Here is a 19,184-nt window from a genome sequence, read left to right on the forward strand (position 1 = left end):
AATTTGTGGTTGGATAACTGGTCCGGTCGATCAGGTCAACTATGGATTAAAGACACTGATACAAATTAAATCCCACACATTTTAATTAAACCAACTTGTATAAGATCTGGAAGAGATGGAAAGAAGTAACTTGGCATAGGTTTAGCTTTAGATCCCAAAATGTAGTTAAATTGACTATTATTATTTGAGGGATTGTCCATATTTTTATCATTTAAAGATTATTAAGGCCCCCATAAGAGAGCTATGGAGCTGCTTAATTAGATGAACATAGGTACATAAATCTGATACCTAGATGCCTAGGCCTTCCTTAATCAGTTATTAAACCTTCAATTAGGCATTAGGTTTGATAAGGGTGTCCGTGTCAAACGTGTTGACTGAGTCCTGAAACCATATTAGCCGTTGGAATTGCAGGTCTGAGGCGGGAAGAAAAAGCCTTCTGAAAAAAAAAAATCAAAATTTTCCTCCCCCACCCCCACCACTCAATCCACCAGACAGTTGTGAATGCAGTAGAAAGAAATGTATGGCATTCCCTTGTTTTCGTTTCACAGAAGGGATTCAGTTATAATAATGTAATGGGGAAGCCTAGCCAAATATTAAAACATCGTCTCCTCAAACTTGTACCACTCTAGCGCTGCTTCTCTTACAATATCCACAGGTTAAACAATAAAGAAGCGCGCATTCGTATACATAAACATAAACATAAACATACATAGGATTCAATTCAATCTCAATAAAAGGAAAAAAAAAAAAAGACAGACAATGGCGAAGTCCATGGTGAGCGGTGGGATGATGACTGCGTTAGCTTTGCTTGTATCGACCAGTCTCTTAATTCCGGCCATCGCCAAAGAACATGGAAACGAAGGAGCCATCCAAATGGGGATCGGGGGGCACGAAGGACCCGTCCGAGTCGGTATCGGCGGGGGGCACGAAGAACCCCCGAACCAGGAAGAACAAGAACCCAGAAACAAACACCACTTCCTTGAACCCGACGACATCGTTCTCTCGGCCTTGGTTCAGTCTACCCTTCCAAAACATGTAGAGTCGGGTCGATCTGAGCGGGGAGAGTTCCTCTGGGCTCACAACCGTGTGCGGGCATACATGAAGGAACCTCTGTTTACGTGGGACAAGAAGCTGGCGCGGTTCGCACGTAGATTTGCAGCTGAGCGCGTCAAGGATTGCCTTATGATTCACTCCAATAATACTGAATTGGGCGAGAACATCTTCTGGGGTGGCACCGCCGTGTGGACAGCCGTGGATGTGGTGCGTTACTGGGTGAACGAGTGCATGAACTACGACTCCGTTACCAACCAGTGCCACGAAGGCAGCCTGTGCGGCCACTACACCCAAATTGTGTGGAGGAACAGCACGCAACTGGGCTGCGCCCTTCGTCATTGCGATAATGGTGGTATGTTCGCTATTTGTAACTATTACCCTTCTGGCAATTTTGTTGGCGAGAGCCCCTTCTGTTGAAAAAACAAAACAAAAGCCACCTCAACTGTCACCACTCATCCAAATCATCTCTCCCTCTCATCAGCTTCGACCAGTTGATTCCATGGAGCTATCACCCTTGTTATTTTTTTGTGGTCAATGTCGTTATTGAGATTTAATCCTCTCTCTCTATATATATATCCATGATATATTCCTTTGTTTATGTTAATTTCATATGTATATGTATATCCAATTAATTATTATCCATTTCTCTCTATTCCTCTCTATCTCTCTGTGTATATTTTCCTACTACGTACATATGGAGCTATCACTGATTAGGTTTTAATTTGTATGTTTTCCTGACATTTGAGTATAATGTGATACGATATATATAGACCCCATTTTAGTTGTAACAAATTCTTTGGAATGCAAGACATCCCTTCATCACCTTCCCTTCCCAATCCAGTTAATTCATTTTTTCTTGGTATTTAACACAGCACGTTAATAATTATTGGAGGTAAGTGGTAATAGCGGGATTTGAATCCATACCCACTAGGACTACTCAGTTAATGTACCAATTAGTCACCACCTAGTTGGTATATTTTATGTTAATTTAGTGAAGTTCTTTTGCAGAGTATGAATTTGAGGGTTTATTTTGAAGATTTGGATGATGGATTGTGAAGAAAGAATTAAAATATGGATATTGTATTCATATTGATGCATTCATATGCACATGGATACATTGATACTAATAAATTTTAAAGTTGTTTTAAAGCTCTGGAATGATAAATTTCTATTCTAATGTCAAGGACAAATTTCTTCAAATAACCTTAAAATTTAGAAATTGACTAATTCTATCCTTACTATTTACATGTTATCTTAAAATACCTCCAAGCAACCTTAAATCCTAATGAAAATATGAAATATCAATTTTACCCTTTAATTAAATCCTATCTCAAAAGAATATATCCGCTGCAGCCTTCCAAGAGGAGAAACTCCAATACCTGCCACGGTTATCGCTGCAACTTCTGACCGCTGAACCAGAATGAAAATTCTCGAGCAGAAATGGCAGCTGCTTGACCTAGGTGAAGAAAAAAAACCATAAATTGAAAAGAGAAAGAAACACGTGCATCTCATCTTTGACAACAAGATTGAGAATGACGAGAAGAAAGGCTTCGTTGCATTCAATAGACTCAGATCTTAACCTGGAAATGAGTGGTTCAATTGTGCCCAATAACTACTGTCAGTACCTCTGAGACGTCTTGGTGAGGCGCTGGATTTCTCTAGCCGCTTGAATTCTGGAAACTCAGATCTCAACATGGAAATGAGTGGTTCAATTGTAACCGAGAACTGTTGTCAGTACCTCTGAGACATCTTGGTGAGGCATCAGATTTCTCTAGCCGCCTGAATTCTGGAAACTTAAGATCTCAGCATGGAAACGAGTGGTTCAATTGCGCCCGAGAACTGTTGCCGGTACCTCTGAGAGACTGAGACGTCTTGGTGAGGCGTCGGATTTCTCTAAACGCCTAAATTCTGGAAACCGGGTCATCGGATTGGATGAGTTCAATTGTCTGTCTGACGATGGCCGATGTTCTGATGGTGTTTGCATGCATTGAAGCTGCTACTGGAATCGTCACTTGGAGAACTGGCTTTCCAACTCCATGACCTATATTACGAGAGAGAGAGAGAGAGATCTCAAAAGTAGAGTTAGGGCTTAGTCTAGGCTAAGACCTTCATTGTCATGGACTTTTGATCTCGATCTGGGAAGAAACCTCCATTGTCGTGGACTTTTGATCTCGATCTGGGAAGAATTGCTTGAAGCTTCTGGAAATTTCAATTATGGTGATTCTTAATTCGGAAATGTTTCTCTCTTTCCCTTCTTTAGATTCAAGTTTGTTGGAATTTTTGAGATTATTAAAGAGATTTTCTCTGAATTGCAAGCACAAAGCTCTCCCTTTGGCATTGTACGGTTTAGTTACAGGGACAGAGTCAGGAATTTTTTATAAGGGGCCAAAACAACCACTGTATGAAAAGTGAAGAAAGAGAACAAATTTACATATAAAATTGTATTGAGTGTACAAATTTCTGAACCACAGGGGGGCCATGGCTCCGCCGTGGTTAGTTACCAAGTGGATTCTGAGAGCGGGGATATCTTAGAGAATGAAAATGGTGTTCCCATTCTTTATCTACAGATTCCAAAACCCCAACTTCAAGTTTAGGGTTTTTAGTGTCGTTGCTTTCTTCAGTAGTCTCAGAATCGGAACTACCAATAGCAAAACCGGTGACTACCAATACCATCTCTGGTTTCGTCTTCATCCTTGTGCTGTTGTTGGTGGCTATCAATAGCAGAACTGGTCTATAGGAAAATGCCGGGTGACTACCAATATCTAAGGTTTGTCTCCGTCCCAAACAGAATAGGGCATTTTCAACTATAAAAAGATATTTTAAGAATTTTTGAAAAATATATTAGTCTCATATTACATGTAAATGGGTTAGACGATAAGATAAGTTTTAGACAATTGTCAAAAACCTTAAAGATACTTTAATACAATATCTAAACAGTAGAAATAAAGTTAATTTCTTAAACCTTAGGAGTATTAGAAAAATTTTGACAAAATAAAATAAATAACTCTTTTGTATCTCATGCTGATACACATTGATATTTGTTGTGAAGCTTTCTTCTCTCACACTCATTCCTATTGAAAGGGTAGAGGGGCTTTTGTATGTAACCCACCCAAGGAAAGAACGGGAGATGCCCGAAATCTATCTCCACCTCAGTAGCTTTTACTTTTTGTTAAAAGAAAAAGGGAAAAAAGGATCATGCCACAACTTACAACAAATTACAGCTGCATGGAACTTGACAATAGGAAACAATATAAGCATATCAAAGAAAATAAATGAAAAGAGAAGGCAAATTAAAGAGAATAAAGAAAAAGAGAAAATGGAAGAGAATTTTGATTTTCTTGTATTAGATCAGGAAGAAAATGAGAGAAAATAAAAGAAAAGGAAATGAAACAAAAATAAGGCTTTTCTTTTAGAAGAGAATGAGACCTGTTTTGCTTCCTCTCTGTCCAATGTTTTCCTTTGCTCTCCCTACCTTTCAAGCTAAAAAAACAATAAATAAATAAAGAAAGAAAGAAAGAAAGAAAGAAGCAAAGAGAAAACTCACCTTCCTTTTTTTGTATTTTTTGTAATGTCCCTTATCATTTTATATTTGTTTTTGGAATTTCATGTTTACCAACTAATGGCAGATGAATGGCTCAATTGGTGCTCATTCCAGCAACTCAATGGCCCCTATGGGGAATACATCACAAAACATCAATAAATAAATAAATAAAGGATAAAAAGTTTTATCTTGTATGGCTTACCAATTATTTGTTTCAAATCTAAACCCTATTAAAGTTATTAAGCAATTAAGCAGGTCTTGAGTTGTTGAAATGTTGAATGGACATACTTTTAAGCAAAAATCTTTTGAGCATTCTGCTTTCAGCTCTTATTTTTATCCAACACCATCTTACCATCATAACCTTTCTTGTCTTCAGCAATTGGTTATAACATTCATTGCACAAATAGCATTGGTTTGTAACAAGTGAGTAAGAGAGTCACTTAGGCTTTGTTCGCTTTTTGGTAAATTATTATTTTATAAGTAAATAAGACAATGCTCGTTTTAGCCATAAAAATCCATTATTAAAAGGGTCATTTCTATTCCATCCAAGTGTTGACAACCTTCTCCTAGGTGGTAAAGTTATTTATCCATCCAAGAGATGGGAATCACTATAGATACCAAGGAAAACAAATTTTCACTGGTCCCCACATAAATTTGAAAAAAGAACATGGGTTTCTTGGTCAATGGGAACCAAAATCCCATTGACCAACTTCCCCCCTCTCAAAATCCAAAAAACGAACAAACCCTTAGGCCCCGTTCACTTTTCAGGAAGTTACTTATCCGGGTAAGTGCATTTACCCCTATTCTTTTATTTCCCAGGTAAATAAGACAATGACCATTTTAACCATGAAAAGCCATTAGTAGAAGATGCAATTTTGTCCCATGCAAGTGTTGGCAACTTTCCCCTAAGGTGGAAAAGTTATTTATCCACCTAGAAGGTGGGTATCACTTACCCACAAATGTGAACCCCACATAAATCTAAAAAAGAACATGGGTATTTTGGTTCCCATTGACCAACTTTCCCCCCTCTCAAATTCCAAAAAATGTGCGGGCCCTTCATTCAAACTATATATGCACTAAACTCATACTTGAACGATGATTCCAAATACAAGAACCGTTTTATGGGTAGGCACTTTATTTGTATTTTTTTTCTTCTTCATGATTCAACCATAGCTTCTTAGGCTGCATTTGGCATTCCTTATTTTAAGGAGTTATTTCCTTTTTGCATTTAAAAACTTAGTGTTCATAGGGCATTTTAACTGCAAAAAGGATATATATACACTACTTATAAAAGTGCGAATGAGGAGGTATTGGCTTATGGAATTTTTTTTTACTAAAATACCCCTCCTCTTGAATTTAATTCATCTCCATTGAAAGGGCAAAAATGTAATTAAAAGAATACCGTTAAGTACATTCAATTACCTTTCGTCAAGTCTCACATTTAAGTCATTAAATAAATCACATTCTCTCTCATTGTATCCAACATTTATACTTTTGTTTATCATCATTAAATTCCACTAATAAATTCATACACAATGATTATTAATAGAATAAAATTTTATATTTTTAAAATAAACATAGAAATGAAATCATATTTTTCATCTATGTGGTGGGTAAGTAGTTCAACCATTTTGGTCAAATGAATAATTTCATGATGTCAAAAATAAATAATACAAATTTAAAATATAAAAAATACTTTTGTTTATCATCATTAAATTCCACTAATAAATCCATAGACAATAATTATTAATAGAATGCAATTTTATATTTTTAAAATAAAACTAAAAATGAAATCATATTTTCCATCTAGGTCGTGGGTAAGTATTTCAACACCATTTGGGTCAAATGGATAATTTCATGATGTCATAAATAAATAATATAAATTTAGAAATATAAAAATACAAAAAATATAGCAAAAAATAAATTTTGAAAAAATTGGGCACGTTTCTATTATTATATATTTTTCATATTAAAAAATAGACATAACTTTATTAATGATGGACATCAAATATACAACTTAAAACCGATTAGAAATTAAACCATCTTCCTATCTAGGGGTGGGTTAGTGGTTCAACCTTTTAGGTCAAATAGGTTAACCCATGATGTATAATTAAAAATACTTTTTAAAATAGAATAGTACAAAAAATAGGAAACAATTTTGGGCACATACATAATATTATATACTAATAATATAAACAAAAATAAGTATGATAAATAATAATTATTTTATCAATGATATAAATGAAATGCAAAATTTAAAACCAGTTTGAAAATGAAACCATTTCTATATCTAGATGGCAGGTAGGTCAATGATCTAACATTTTGGGTTAAATGGGTCAACCTATGATGTCATAACTAAGTAATGAATATTAAATACATACTTACTTACTTACATACATACATAAACTCAAAGAAAAATATAAGCTTGGTATAAAGCATTTTGATACAATTCTATTGGTATATATTCACTACATTAAAAAAAATAAATGTGAAAGTAAAAATTTCTTTTGTCGATGATGAAATGGGATACATGATTTAAAATCAACCGAAAAAACAAAGTGGTTTTTCCATCAAAGTGGTGGGTTAGTGGTTAAACTATCCATGTCAAATGGATGTTATTATTAAATAATAAAATACATAAAATTCTAGAAAAATGTAGAAATCTGTAGATAATTTTGGGTACATTCTATAATATTATATATTCATCATATAAAAAAGTGTGATTAATGAGAATTATTTTCATTAATGATAGAAATGAGATAAAAATTAGGATAAAAAATAAAGAGCATTAATGTCTAACACATAACCCGATTGACCATGTCAAATGGTTCAATACTTTAATTAGCTAGGTCATCGTAGGCAAGTGATTTGGTAGGGATACAAATAGATCATATCATATTTAAATTAGGGTATATTCAAATTTGATATGATCCAAAGATTCGATCGGATCTCATAAATATTGATACGAATCTAAATCCGATCAAGATGTCAGATATTCGAATCTGATACGATCTGATTTAATTTTTTAAAAAATTAATAAATTATTAAAAGAAAAAGAAAAATATAATAGTTGAAATAAAAAATAAAAAATATAACTATTTTTTAACTATTTCCATCATATTAAAAGTTTACAAAAATGCAATATAAATAACATATTTATAAATAAATAATAAATAATACATATTTATATATAAATAATATATATACTATATATATACATAAATAATTGATTTGACTACAATATTAAAAACCAATGTTCATACGATATATTGGAATTGCATTTCCTTTTGGTAAATAAGTAATTTTTATTATCTCATAAATTAAATAAAAAAATAAAAATATAGAATTTTTTATATTTTATAAGAAAAATTGAACATACATTAATATTATATATTCTTCATATTAAACAAAAATATATTTGAAAAAATGAGAATTATTGTTAGATATAAATGGCTAAAATACAAAGAAAAAAATGAATTAATGCCTTAATCATAGTCCATTTTCCTCGTTAAATAGATTAATGGTTCAACTAGTAAGGTCTTTTCGTTATTGGTTATTATCATTATCATCATTTGATACTATCATGTGCAAAAATAAATGTAAAAATAAGAATTACTTTTATTGATGATGAAAATGTAATACATGATTTAAAATCAACCGAAAAAGAATAAATGGTTTTTCTATCCAAGTGGTGGGTTAGTGGTTCAACTATCCATGTCAAATGGATCAACACATGATGTTATTATTAAATAATAAAATACATAAAATTCTAGAAAATGTAGAAATTTGTAGATAATTTTGGGTACATTCTATAATATTATATATTCATCATATAAAAAAGTGTGATTAATGAGAATTATTTTCATTAATGATAGAAATGGGATAAAAATTAGGATAAAAATAAAGAGCATTAATGTCTAACACATGGCCCCACTAACCATGTCAAATGGTTAAATGATTTAATTAGCTAGGTTGTTGTAGGCAAGTGGTTTGGTAGGGATGCAAACAAATCTGGTCGGATTTGAATTAAGGTATATTCAAATTCAATTTGATCCAAAGGTCTGATAGGATCTCATAAATATTGATTTGAATCTGAATCCGACCAAGACGTTGAATATCCGAATCTGATATGATCCGATTTAATTTAAAAAAAATAAACAATTAAAAGGAAAAGAAAATATAATAATTGAAATAAAGAAAAACAGAAAATATAAGTATTTTTTCAACTATTTTCATCATATACAAAGTTTACAAAAATATAATATAAATAACATATTTATAAATAAATAATAAATAACATATATATTATATATAAATGATATATATAATTGATTTGACCGCAATATTAAAAATCAATATTCAAACAATATATTGGAATTGCATTTCCTCTTGGTAAATAAGTAATTTTTATTATCTCATAAATTAATTAATAAAAAAATATAGATTTTTTTATAAATTTTATAGAAAAATTTGAACATGCATTAATGTTTTATATTTTTCATATTAAACAAAAATATGTTTGAAAAATAAGAATTATTGTTAGTAAAATAGAAATGGCTAAAATACAAATAAAAAAATAAATTAATGTTTTAATCATAGTCCATTTTCTTGGTTAAATAGGTTAATGGTTCCACAAGTAAGGTCATTTAGTTGCTAAGTATTATCATCATCATCATTTGATATTGCCACATGCAACGCACATACACTTATTAATATGTGTGTATACATTAAAAGGAAGTCTAAGAATTTTCTCTTTTTTTTGAATTTTTTATTTTTTATTCCATGTCATATTTGAAACAACCAATGAGATGCTCTCCCCTTCACTAGAGCCCTACCTTTTGACACTCCTAAATGCATAAGAAGTTCTAAATTTCTCTATTTCTCCTCTATTTTTTCATAAAATGAGGTGCATATTAGAGTGCATACAAGACTCTTTAGTTTAGTTCCATGAAACACGAAACCCTAGCATCAATCGTCTATTGTTGTCAAAATCTATTTTGATCTTTTTCCTTCCATGTTTATGAAGGACTTGAGCACAAGGGATGCTAGCTTTCGTTCAGAACATTGATCATCCTCTACTATTTCGGGTACATTCTCTTCCATAATTTCATTCATTCTTTTTTTTTTTTAAAGTCTCCCTCAGATTGTTCCTTTGTGCTTGATCAGTCATTAAAATAAGCACTTTCATTTGGCCCACTTTGGTTGCATACGTTTTTGTCGTTACAGTTGCAAGGAAAGTCAACCTAGGTATGTTGGAATGATTTTCTCTCTCGAGTCCCATTCCAAACATTTTCTCTTCAAGCAACACTCAACATTGTTTAACCTTAGTGTAGGCTTGTCTCTTCTGGTGTGAGATGTGATGTACAGGATCTGGCAAATATGGTTGAAGAAGATCTGTTCAAGTGACTAGGACGACTCTAAATCCATGACCTATTCTTTTTTAAGGGTTTTTGATATGTTTCTCTATTTTATTTGAAAACTAAGTGAATATAGTGTTCCACATCAGCCAATGGTCAAGCACTAATGGTTATTTTTGTTTTACAAAGCAAAATTAAATACAGAGTTACAGGAAGCAACTCTTCAAGGGATGTCCAAGCATTAACTATTAATTTTGTTTTTGGCTAGCACCTTTTTAATTTCGGGCAACTCATGGGCTCTTTACAGCAACCAACACAAAGAGATGTTGATGAGTTTAGGCTTTTTATCCGGTTATAGTGATTCATCACAACTACAGTGATGGTTACAAGACGGAGTGACGATGAGTTTCTAACAAGGTTGCTGACAGGGGATTGATAAATTGCAAACATCAATAGTTGGGACTCAACTAAATGAAAATGTTATTTCTGAAGAGCTAAGAAGGCATCACAGTCTTGGGGAAGGTGAAGAGTTCGCATGTGCACAAACCTGTTTACTTTTATTCTTACAAAAAAAGTACTATGAGATACAGATTTTTTGGCTAGAGGGGGGAGAAGATATAGAGAATTAATCTCGATCAAAACAAAGCATGTTAGATATGAGATCCACTCCTCTCCATATTCATTCAAAGCAAGTTTGTAATAAAATGAATATGTTTATTTAATTCAATTATAATTATTTTAGTTCAATAAGCCCGCACGGGCCCTGTTAGTAAACTCTTTATTTAATGATAAATGCATCGCCATCTGCTACTTTTCATGAATTTTCCTTATTCAATTTTAAGGATGATAATTTCTACCCTACCCGGTGGGTACCTGCCCCTACCATCCCCAGTGGGGTGTTTTTTTTTTTTTTTTGCTTAAATGACGAGTTTTGGAGCAGGTACATGTTTGGGATTCTACAACCTATATAGGTATGCCTAGGGTATGGTATTAGGCTAAACTTGGCCCTCCATGACCTGCATATTGTTGGAAAGCATATAAACTTTATGTACTAAGTGTTGAATTTAATAGTATTTTGAGTTTTATGTGAAGGATAATTACTAGTTTATGTGTTCTTTATAGGTTTTAATCAAATAATTAGAAATCTTGATGTTTATTTGTGTTATTTTACTTATTTATTGCTTATGTATGACAAGAACTAATAGGAAATTAGATGCGGGTTTTAAACCCAACCCGCCCCTACCCTTGAATGTGGGGAGGGTTTTGCACTTTCATGTGCAATGAGAGTTTGGATTCTCAAAATCCAACCCACTATGGGTTTTGGTGCAGGTACGGATTGGGGGGGTTTAGGGAGGCGAGTAGGGTCTATCATAGGTACCCACACCCCGGGCCAAGGAGGAAGCTAGGTCGTGGGCTAAAGAATTTGACTCAAGATTAACATGGGTGACAATAATAGAGCTATTAAGAGTTAGACTAACAATGTCACTCTAGATAGCAGCCAAGGGAGAAAAACAAGCCATATCAGGATCGTTGACGAAGGATATAGTTTGCAAGGAGTCTGATTCAATGATTACCCTCGAGAGGTTGTATCTAAGAATCTTCTCACAAGTCAGTCTGATTGCTAGAGCTTCCACTCACAAAGCAGAGTTGCAGGACAATCTTTTCCCATATGTCCTGAGGATTGAGCCTGAATTTGATTGTGCCACATAGGCTACAGTTGCTAGTGATGAATGGGGGTGGAAACTAGCATCACAGTTAATCTTTATCCATTCTAATAAATCCTTAAAATAAGGAATGCCAAATGTAGCTTTGATAGGGAGGTTTCCCTTTGAGTGTTTCATGCAGTTGGAAGAGGATCAATGATTCCCTATCTCTTTACCCACTTAATATAGATCAGCCTTTGATGGACTATGCAATGTCATGTTGCTTTAGATCTAGAATTGAAAAAAAAAAATTTCTTAATGATCTAGCGAGACTGCTAATATTTAGTTTAAACAATATAACAAATAGAAGGCTGTGTTTGGTTGCAATGCAAATAAATTTATACTGATGCAAAACCATGGCAGATGCAAATGATTTGAGTGTAAATTCTGACCTACTTTTGTTTCAAATTTTAGCATATTTTGTCTGATTATATACAAATAAAGTAAATTAAGACATGAAGCAGAATAAAATAAAATCCAAAACAAAATTAAACAAGAATTTGCATTTTTTACATTTGCACTCTCATGCATTTGTACTAGTGCAAATAAATTTGCACCGCAACCAAACACAGTATAATGAGATAACAATTAAGTGATTAACAACAATAACAATTAAATAAGACAAGTTTTCATCTAAACCATAATAAGTGCAAAGCCAAAAAGGAGTGCATCAGTGCATCAATGCATCAATTCAGTGTTTGCATCGCTTCCAAATGCAGCCTTTTAAGGTGGGAAAAAACTTAATCTTATTGGGTAATACGATAAATAACGAGTTACTAACACAACAAGTAATTTTTGAGATGTATTTGTTTGCGGTGCATATTTATTTTCATTGATGCAAAATTATGATAGTACAGATGAATGCAGTATAAATGAAGTAAATTAAGACACTTTTGATAGAAAGTAAATTTACACCTGTAGCAGAATAAAGTAAAACCCATATTTTCATTTGCACTCCCATACATTTGTACTGATACAAATAAAATTGTAATGCAATCAAACACAACTGAAACAAAAAATCAACATCTCAAAGCATAAAGCATGAGGACACTAAAATTGTATGCGTAGGCTTGTCAGAGTACAGATATAATAGGTTTCATAACCCCCTTTTTTCGGGATAAGTGGAATTTTTTTTTTCATTAAGCCGGATCGGGTTGGGTTGATCAAAGGCTCCGTTCTCGACCCGAATTCGTTGATATCACATTATCCCTAGTCTCTACCATCCGACGGTGTAGATGTCGGACACTACTAGGCAGGGAGCTTTGTTGGTGAATGAAACGAGAAATCATAAACAAGCATATTCTTACTCGACTAGTCGATTAGGGAGTCACCAGCTTTCAGGACTCTTGAGAAGTTTCTCGGCTTTAACTACTAGGAAGCTAAAAAAAAAAAAAAAAAAAAAAACTACTACGAAGCTGCAAATATAAAACCCTAATAAAGCCCCCTCTCTCACTCCCCTCACTCCTCATTGACAAAAAGTATCTGAATCTTCCCTAGCCATGGCGATTATCTCAGACTTCGAAGAAGAGCAAGAGCAGAAGCCCTCATCTTCGTCTCCTCTGGAACCTTCTGCAGGCTCGTACGACGAAGTTCTGAAGCCGATCCTCGACCGTCAAGGCCCACTCGGGCTATTGGAGGCTGTGTTCGACTTCGCTCGCCGAAAATCCGATCTTTTCAATGATGATGCGGTCGAGAAGAAGATCTCGGCCATGGTTTCTGCATCGAAGTTGAAATACACCGAGGAAAAGAAGAAAAAGGCCGCGGCCAGGGGTTTGGAGGATGCTGGCAAGGCCGAGAAACGATTGAAAGAGACCGAGAAGAAGGAAGTAATGCAGGAGTCGCCCAAGAATGTTGCGCCTCCGTCGAAAGAAGCCAAGCAGGAGAAGGAAATAGCGGCCGAGTCCAAGGAGAACGGTAAAAAGGGAAACCTACGAGGTTTGTTTTGTTTTTTCCCCGTACTCTCTGTCTTTCTTTCTTTTGTTATTTCCTCTAATTTTCTTATGCTTCTTCTCCAGAGAGTTGAAATGGCAGATTGCTTGCACTGTTATCTTGTTTCTGTTTTCGTTGTTGATCATTTATTTCTGGTTTAGTCTGTTTGCATGTTCGAGATATTTTGCTTGTGGTTTCAAGCTTGTTTGGAATTTAGAACATATTCGATCGCTACACACGTCTTCATTTGTTTTGCAGTCTATAATTTCCCCCGTCATTGTTATTTCTTGTTTTCCTTTGTCATCGTATTTCTTGGTCGGTGCGTGATATTGGGTTCGGGAAGATTCTAAAGTTTGTAAACAGGAAATGGCAGTATTGACATATTTCTAGCTGGGGAAATTCATATGAAAAGCCGAATCCTTGGCTACCCGGCTGGATAGCTCATTGCCTCATTCAACTGGACTTTAAGGTTGGCCAAATGACTAGTTCATAGCCAGGTAGTCAAGCTCTAGAAGGTGTGATCAGGGAAAGATTTTATTTTGGAATATCAAATAGGGAGGGGGCAGTTTCTGTATTGTATCTAGTGTATTACTGTGTCAGGTACGCTCATGCACTAGAAATTAGGTTGCCAATTGACTAGTGTAGTCAGTGGCGGAGCCAGGAATTTTCTCTTAGGGGGGCCAAGAGAATGAGATATGAGGAAGAATGGAGAATGGAGACTTGGTGGAATTTTCTAAAGTGCACCTATGAGATGTATTCTACAACTAAAATCCAACCAGAAAGTTCGGTTTAAAGTTTCTGTTAAGGTTAAAGTAAGAAAAAATAAATCCTATTAAATTTTGGGTCGTCCCTATAATATATAAGTAAATAAGTCATTCTAATTCAAGTCCAACCTCAAAAATCCTATTCAAACAATTTGGATTGACATAGGAAAAAATAATGGATTTTGTTAGAGTTAGAATTAGGATTTTAAAAAATCAAATTGGGTCATGATCGAGATAAATCAGTGTTAATGTGACTCTGCCTACCCAATAACATTTTCTCTATAATGCTTTGGGGGGCCAAACATTAGCCCAACCTGGATGTTGTTTTATGGGATGGGCTACCTCTAGTTAAAGATATAGGGTGGGGAAAAGTTTGGGGGGGCCAAGACCCCTCAGTGTAGTTGCTGTCTTCCTAAACATGGAAAGGGAGACAGGAAATGTTAGTTACGCACTTTCCACAAACTTAAGTTAATGAAATTTATTTTGTGTGGTTAAAGACCGTGGGTTTCAGCTGGGTTATGCCGAGTACAGTTAAAGACTTGTTGTGTTGCTGACTTGCTGGAAGGTGGGGGGTCTTAAGGAGAAAGGAATGTTGGCGTGGAACACTATCCCAGTGGCTGTTCTCTGGTCCATCTGGTCTGAAAGAAACAATAGTCTTCTGTAGCAAATTTAAAAGTACAAATGAGTAGTCCAAAGGGCTGAGTAAGCTGTTCTCTTGGGTGGCTGCTAATCCTGAATTTAAGCACCTGAATGTGCCTTAGCTGCTCCTTTCTCAGTCCATTTGGAGTCTGTAATTTGAGTTGGTCTCTGTGGAGTCTGTGTTCTGTTTTATTTCTGAACCAACCCTCTTTTGGTGAGGGTCCTGTTGTATCTTTTTTTCTCGGTTTCAATAAAATTACCTTACCTTTTAAAAAAAATATTTTGTGTGATTAAAAATGCATGACCACGACTCACTTGCTGATAAAAAATGCTTAACCACAATCCACAATCTCCATCTTGGAGATGGATGGAGTCCCATAAAAGCTGTGGTGTTTGATCTCTCTGAGTTGAAATGTTACTTCAGACAACTTTTGATATTCATGTTATGCTTGGTGGTTTACTTGAACATAACTTCATGCCACCACAGGGGAACTTGGGAGTGAATTGAAAATAGAACCTAATCTAGACTGGATGTACATCTTTAGGGCTGCTGTTAGCTCATTTCATTGGCTTGCAACTAGTGGTACACATGTCAGGTATACATCAGGTCACCGGACCTTTGCTGGATTGGTGCTTGCTTCTTCTATTTTGCTTTCATGCTTTTAGTATTGTCACTTGAGAATCAGCAAAGAAAAGAATAACAACAATCAGATATGAGCAAGAAAAATAGGGAAAACAGTATCAGTAAAGAAGATGCTAGAAGAGAAGAGAGGAAGAATTGAATGAGAAAGAATTCTGGATTGATGGTCTCAGGAAGAGTGCCCACTCTCTTCCTTAAGTTGGCTGGGACAGATGGTAACATAAAGTAAATAAATAATAAAAGAAAGATAAGGCCCAAGCCCCATTACAATCAGCTCTTAAGTTTGATCTCTCAACATTGTCATGATCTGAAGCCGTTGAAACGTAGGAGTATTTGTATTAGAACAAGTAAAGGAGTTAATTTCTCCTACTTTTGCTGCCTGGAGGAGGATGTTGTCTTGCCTAACTTGATCCTTGGTGGAACAGCCAACTTAAGGATGGATCAGTCATCTCTTTTATTATGCTATTCTTCATTTGCCCCCCTTGGTGGAACAGCCAACTTAAGGATGGATCAGTCATCTCTTTTATTGTGCTATTCTTCATTTGCCCCACACCCCCTCTTTGTGGAGAAAATTTCTTATTAATTGCTTCTATCTAGTCTGTATTCAGTAAATCTTATTATCCCTACATCATTTTTTGAAACTTGAACAGAGCCAAATAAAGGAAATGGCCTTGATTTGGAAAATTACTCGTGGACACAAACTCTACAAGAAGTCACAGTTAATATTCCAGTGCCTCGTGGAACTAAATCAAGGTTTGTTGCCTGTGAGATAAAGAAAAACCGTCTGAAGTTTGGACTCAAGGGTCAGCAGCCTATCATAGATGTAAGTATGCAGATGCTTTTTGAAATGCAATTGTTCCTGTGTTGTCATCTGTTTGTTTAATTATGTTTACTATAATTATATTTGTTTATTTGTTCACCTTTGCATTGGTACCATTTTTTATTTTTTTCTTATCATTTTATCCATCTCTAATATGAATATTGAAATACTGCCAGGGTGAGCTTTACCAGTCTGTCAAGGTCGATGATTGTTTTTGGAGCATAGGTGTGCACCCACTCTGAGACTGGACTCTGTTATGAAGATTATTCTAGTTTTAACTTGTATAGGCTGCTGCCTTCTTCTAAGTAGAAGGCCAACTATTGGATGAGTTAGAATCTCTCACTGTTTGATAGAATTTACTTATATGGTTGTTTGGATACCATTAAGAATAGTTTTTCTATACCCTCATTGTTTGTTCGTAAAATTCTGTATCATGTTCCTGTGGATGCTATTCTTAGTGACACAATTTTATTGATTTATACTGTTTTTGACCTTTAATTTCTGCAGAGGATGAGAAATTTATCTCTGTTCTATTGACCAAACAAAATCAAATGGAGTGGTGGAAATATCTAGTGAAAGGTGATCCTGAAATTGATACCCAGAAGGTGGAACCTGAGAATAGCAAACTCTCTGACCTAGATCCTGAAACTCGTCAAACTGTAGAAAAGATGATGGTAAGGAGTATCGCTCTACAAATTAGTTACCATTGTCTTTTTAAGTTGTTATGCACAGATATGTTTTGGGCATGCCAGATTGCACCAAAGGTGGAAACTTGTTAAAACTTAAGATCTAAGCTGATAATTTTGGATAGAATTGTCTGTATCACTTATGATGTTAAATTTTTCTCAAGACCCAATTCTGAGTTGAAAATTGAGCTCATCCCAAGTTATAAAAGTTGATTATGTTATGAACATATTTGATTTCTATCATAATTATTATCACCAGTCACCACCGTCATATTAATTGTGTGGGTATTGGCCTATAAGATGACATACTGTAGCTGGTAAGATATATTTTCTCAGTTTTACAAACTGCATCATTTGACCAAGCTTTTGTTGGAGTTTAGTTTCTTAGTATGAATGTTGTTCCCAAATTTACATTTTATTCATCAACGATTTTGGTTATATATACTTAGGCTGCATTTGGCATTCCTTATTGAGGACATGTCTCCTTTTTGTAGTTAAAATGCTGCCCCTATGAACACGGAGTTTTTAACTGCAAAAGGGAGATAAATCCTTAAAATAAAGAATGCCAAATGCTAGCCTTAATATAAATAAAAAGCTGATTGCCCCCTCCTTGGCCCTTCCTTTAAGATTTTGTGGTTCCTCTTATGTAAATATTGCACTAATCTTTCACTGCAGTTTGATCAGCGACAAAAGTCCATGGGTCTTCCTACAAGTGATGAGATGCAGAAACAGGAAATTCTTAAGAAATTCATGGCCGAGGTCTCTCTCTCTCTCTCTCTCTCTCTCTCTCACTCGTACACACACACAGACATGCGTGCATGAATTGTATGATGTATTAACTCAATAGTTGTTGGTTGGATCTGAGCATCTGATGATAAAATCCTTTGGTTCATGCAGCACCCTGAAATGGACTTCTCCAGAGCAAAAATATCATAAAGGCGGCCGTTGCTTCCAAGTTCTCTTAAAAGGGCGTATCTGGTTTGCTTTGGTGCACCGTTTTTCTAATGGTTGGTCCTTCTTGCAGATGCAGCTAGTTCGTTTTTTTTGTCTGTTCCCCTTACCTTTTTGTTTGCCGTTCTTTCTCGTTTTCTTAAGTGTAATGAGAATGTGGGAAGGACAGAAGAAAGAATGGTAGGCCTTGTTCATATGAGCCTGCCCTCTTCTCTACTTGCATTTCCCAGACGATATATAAATTATTGATATTTTATTTTTGATGGGTGGCTATAAGTATATAATAGTGAGATTAGGAAACCAGGCAACAAATTGCTTGATACCATTGTCCTCGGCGGTCGGCCTTTTCAAAGTGTCCATGGTCAAACTCCTTCGCTTTTGAAAATTTCTCGTTACTCGAATGCTTCTTTAAGGGCCCTTGCGTCCCAAGTTTTAAGGGGCCTAGATAAATAAAACACGTATTCATCTTATACAAGTTAATATATACCTTAATTTTTAATAAATAAATATAATTTGTACTCATTTTATTATTATATAAATATTAATAATCAAATTTTAATATGTTACGATAAGCAATTAAGGTTGATATAGTGATTAATTAATTATTGTTGTAAAGGACTAAGGTTTGAAACTTGTTACCTTTGCTTTGCGATTTTTAATAAATTATTTGACTTAAATAACATTTAATGATCTATTAATTGCTGTTATTAAAGGTAACTCGAATGGGCATTGAATTAAATAATATTAGCATTTAGTGACGTCTTAAAATTTAAAACCTTAGGTAACGAAAACCAATCAAAAACCAATATTAGAGAGAAAGAACTCAAAGAGCATTTAGTGTAAGAACAAGAAATAAATTTCACCAACAATCCCTCACTTGATTTAAAGTAAAGCAACACGCATTGGCTATACTTTGAGAAGCAAAAGTATTAGTGGTGATGTTTTGTAGGCTTGAATCCACACATAATGCATACAAGGCTTATGTTACTAAAATTTGGTGAAATTAAAGTCATATTTGTTAGTGTTTATTAGGGGTGATCATTTCAGCCTGGCCTGCACAAGCCCGACCCAAAAATTTTGGGTTTGGACCTGGGTTTTGTG

At 34.7% G+C, this 19,184-nt stretch overlaps 2 protein-coding genes and 1 long non-coding RNA gene across 5 annotated transcripts; 2 read left to right on the forward strand and 1 right to left on the reverse strand.

Moving 5' to 3' along the window:
- The first annotated feature begins 610 nt into the window (after positions 1-610).
- On the forward strand, positions 611-9,658 carry LOC109115171 (pathogenesis-related protein PRB1-3-like). Of its 3 annotated transcripts, none has more exons than XM_088901182.1 (2): positions 611-1,405; positions 9,621-9,658. In XM_088901182.1, the coding sequence occupies exons 1-2, from the start codon at positions 760-762 to the stop codon at positions 9,641-9,643; spliced, it is 669 nt and encodes a 222-aa protein (XP_088757308.1). In that variant the 5' UTR covers positions 611-759; the 3' UTR covers positions 9,644-9,658. The 3 variants fall into 3 exon arrangements, with proteins under 3 accessions (XP_088757308.1, XP_019054409.2, XP_088757307.1); XM_019198864.2 differs by lacking the exon at positions 9,621-9,658 and adding an exon at positions 2,407-3,281; XM_088901181.1 differs by lacking the exon at positions 9,621-9,658 and adding an exon at positions 2,062-2,230.
- LOC148801145 (uncharacterized) lies at positions 2,104-3,824 on the reverse strand. Its single transcript, XR_016084051.1, has 2 exons — positions 2,634-3,824; positions 2,104-2,509 (listed from the first exon to the last, which is right to left on the reverse strand). It is a non-coding gene; the product is annotated as an uncharacterized LOC148801145 (long non-coding RNA).
- Positions 9,659-12,946: 3,288 nt separating the features above from the next.
- BOB1 (HSP20-like chaperones superfamily protein) lies at positions 12,947-18,346 on the forward strand. Its single transcript, XM_010268221.3, has 6 exons — positions 12,947-13,589; positions 16,277-16,449; positions 16,623-16,671; positions 16,954-17,120; positions 17,808-17,891; positions 18,030-18,346. The coding sequence occupies exons 1-6, from the start codon at positions 13,154-13,156 to the stop codon at positions 18,066-18,068; spliced, it is 948 nt and encodes a 315-aa protein (XP_010266523.1). The 5' UTR covers positions 12,947-13,153; the 3' UTR covers positions 18,069-18,346.
- Positions 18,347-19,184: the final 838 nt, after the last annotated feature.

The sequence above is a fragment of the Nelumbo nucifera genome, chromosome 3, assembly GCF_055504915.1.
Source record: "Nelumbo nucifera cultivar China Antique chromosome 3, China Antique-T2T, whole genome shotgun sequence".
Classification (NCBI taxonomy): Eukaryota; Viridiplantae; Streptophyta; class Magnoliopsida; order Proteales; family Nelumbonaceae; genus Nelumbo; species Nelumbo nucifera.

What these genes read in the sequence shown, in the direction of transcription:
- LOC109115171 (XM_019198864.2), top strand. Translation starts at nt 760, where the DNA reads ATGGCGAAGTCCATGGTGAGCGGTGGGATGATGACTGCGTTAGCTTTG. An exon ending in TCGTCATTGCGATAATGGTG is followed by an intron (nt 1,406 to 2,406) that starts GTATGTTCGCTA and finishes TATCCGCTGCAG; the next exon opens with CCTTCCAAGAGGAGAAACTC.
- BOB1 (XM_010268221.3), top strand. Translation starts at nt 13,154, where the DNA reads ATGGCGATTATCTCAGACTTCGAAGAAGAGCAAGAGCAGAAGCCCTCA. An exon ending in TAAAAAGGGAAACCTACGAG is followed by an intron (nt 13,590 to 16,276) that starts GTTTGTTTTGTT and finishes AAACTTGAACAG; the next exon opens with AGCCAAATAAAGGAAATGGC. An exon ending in TGATTGTTTTTGGAGCATAG is followed by an intron (nt 16,672 to 16,953) that starts GTGTGCACCCAC and finishes TAATTTCTGCAG; the next exon opens with AGGATGAGAAATTTATCTCT.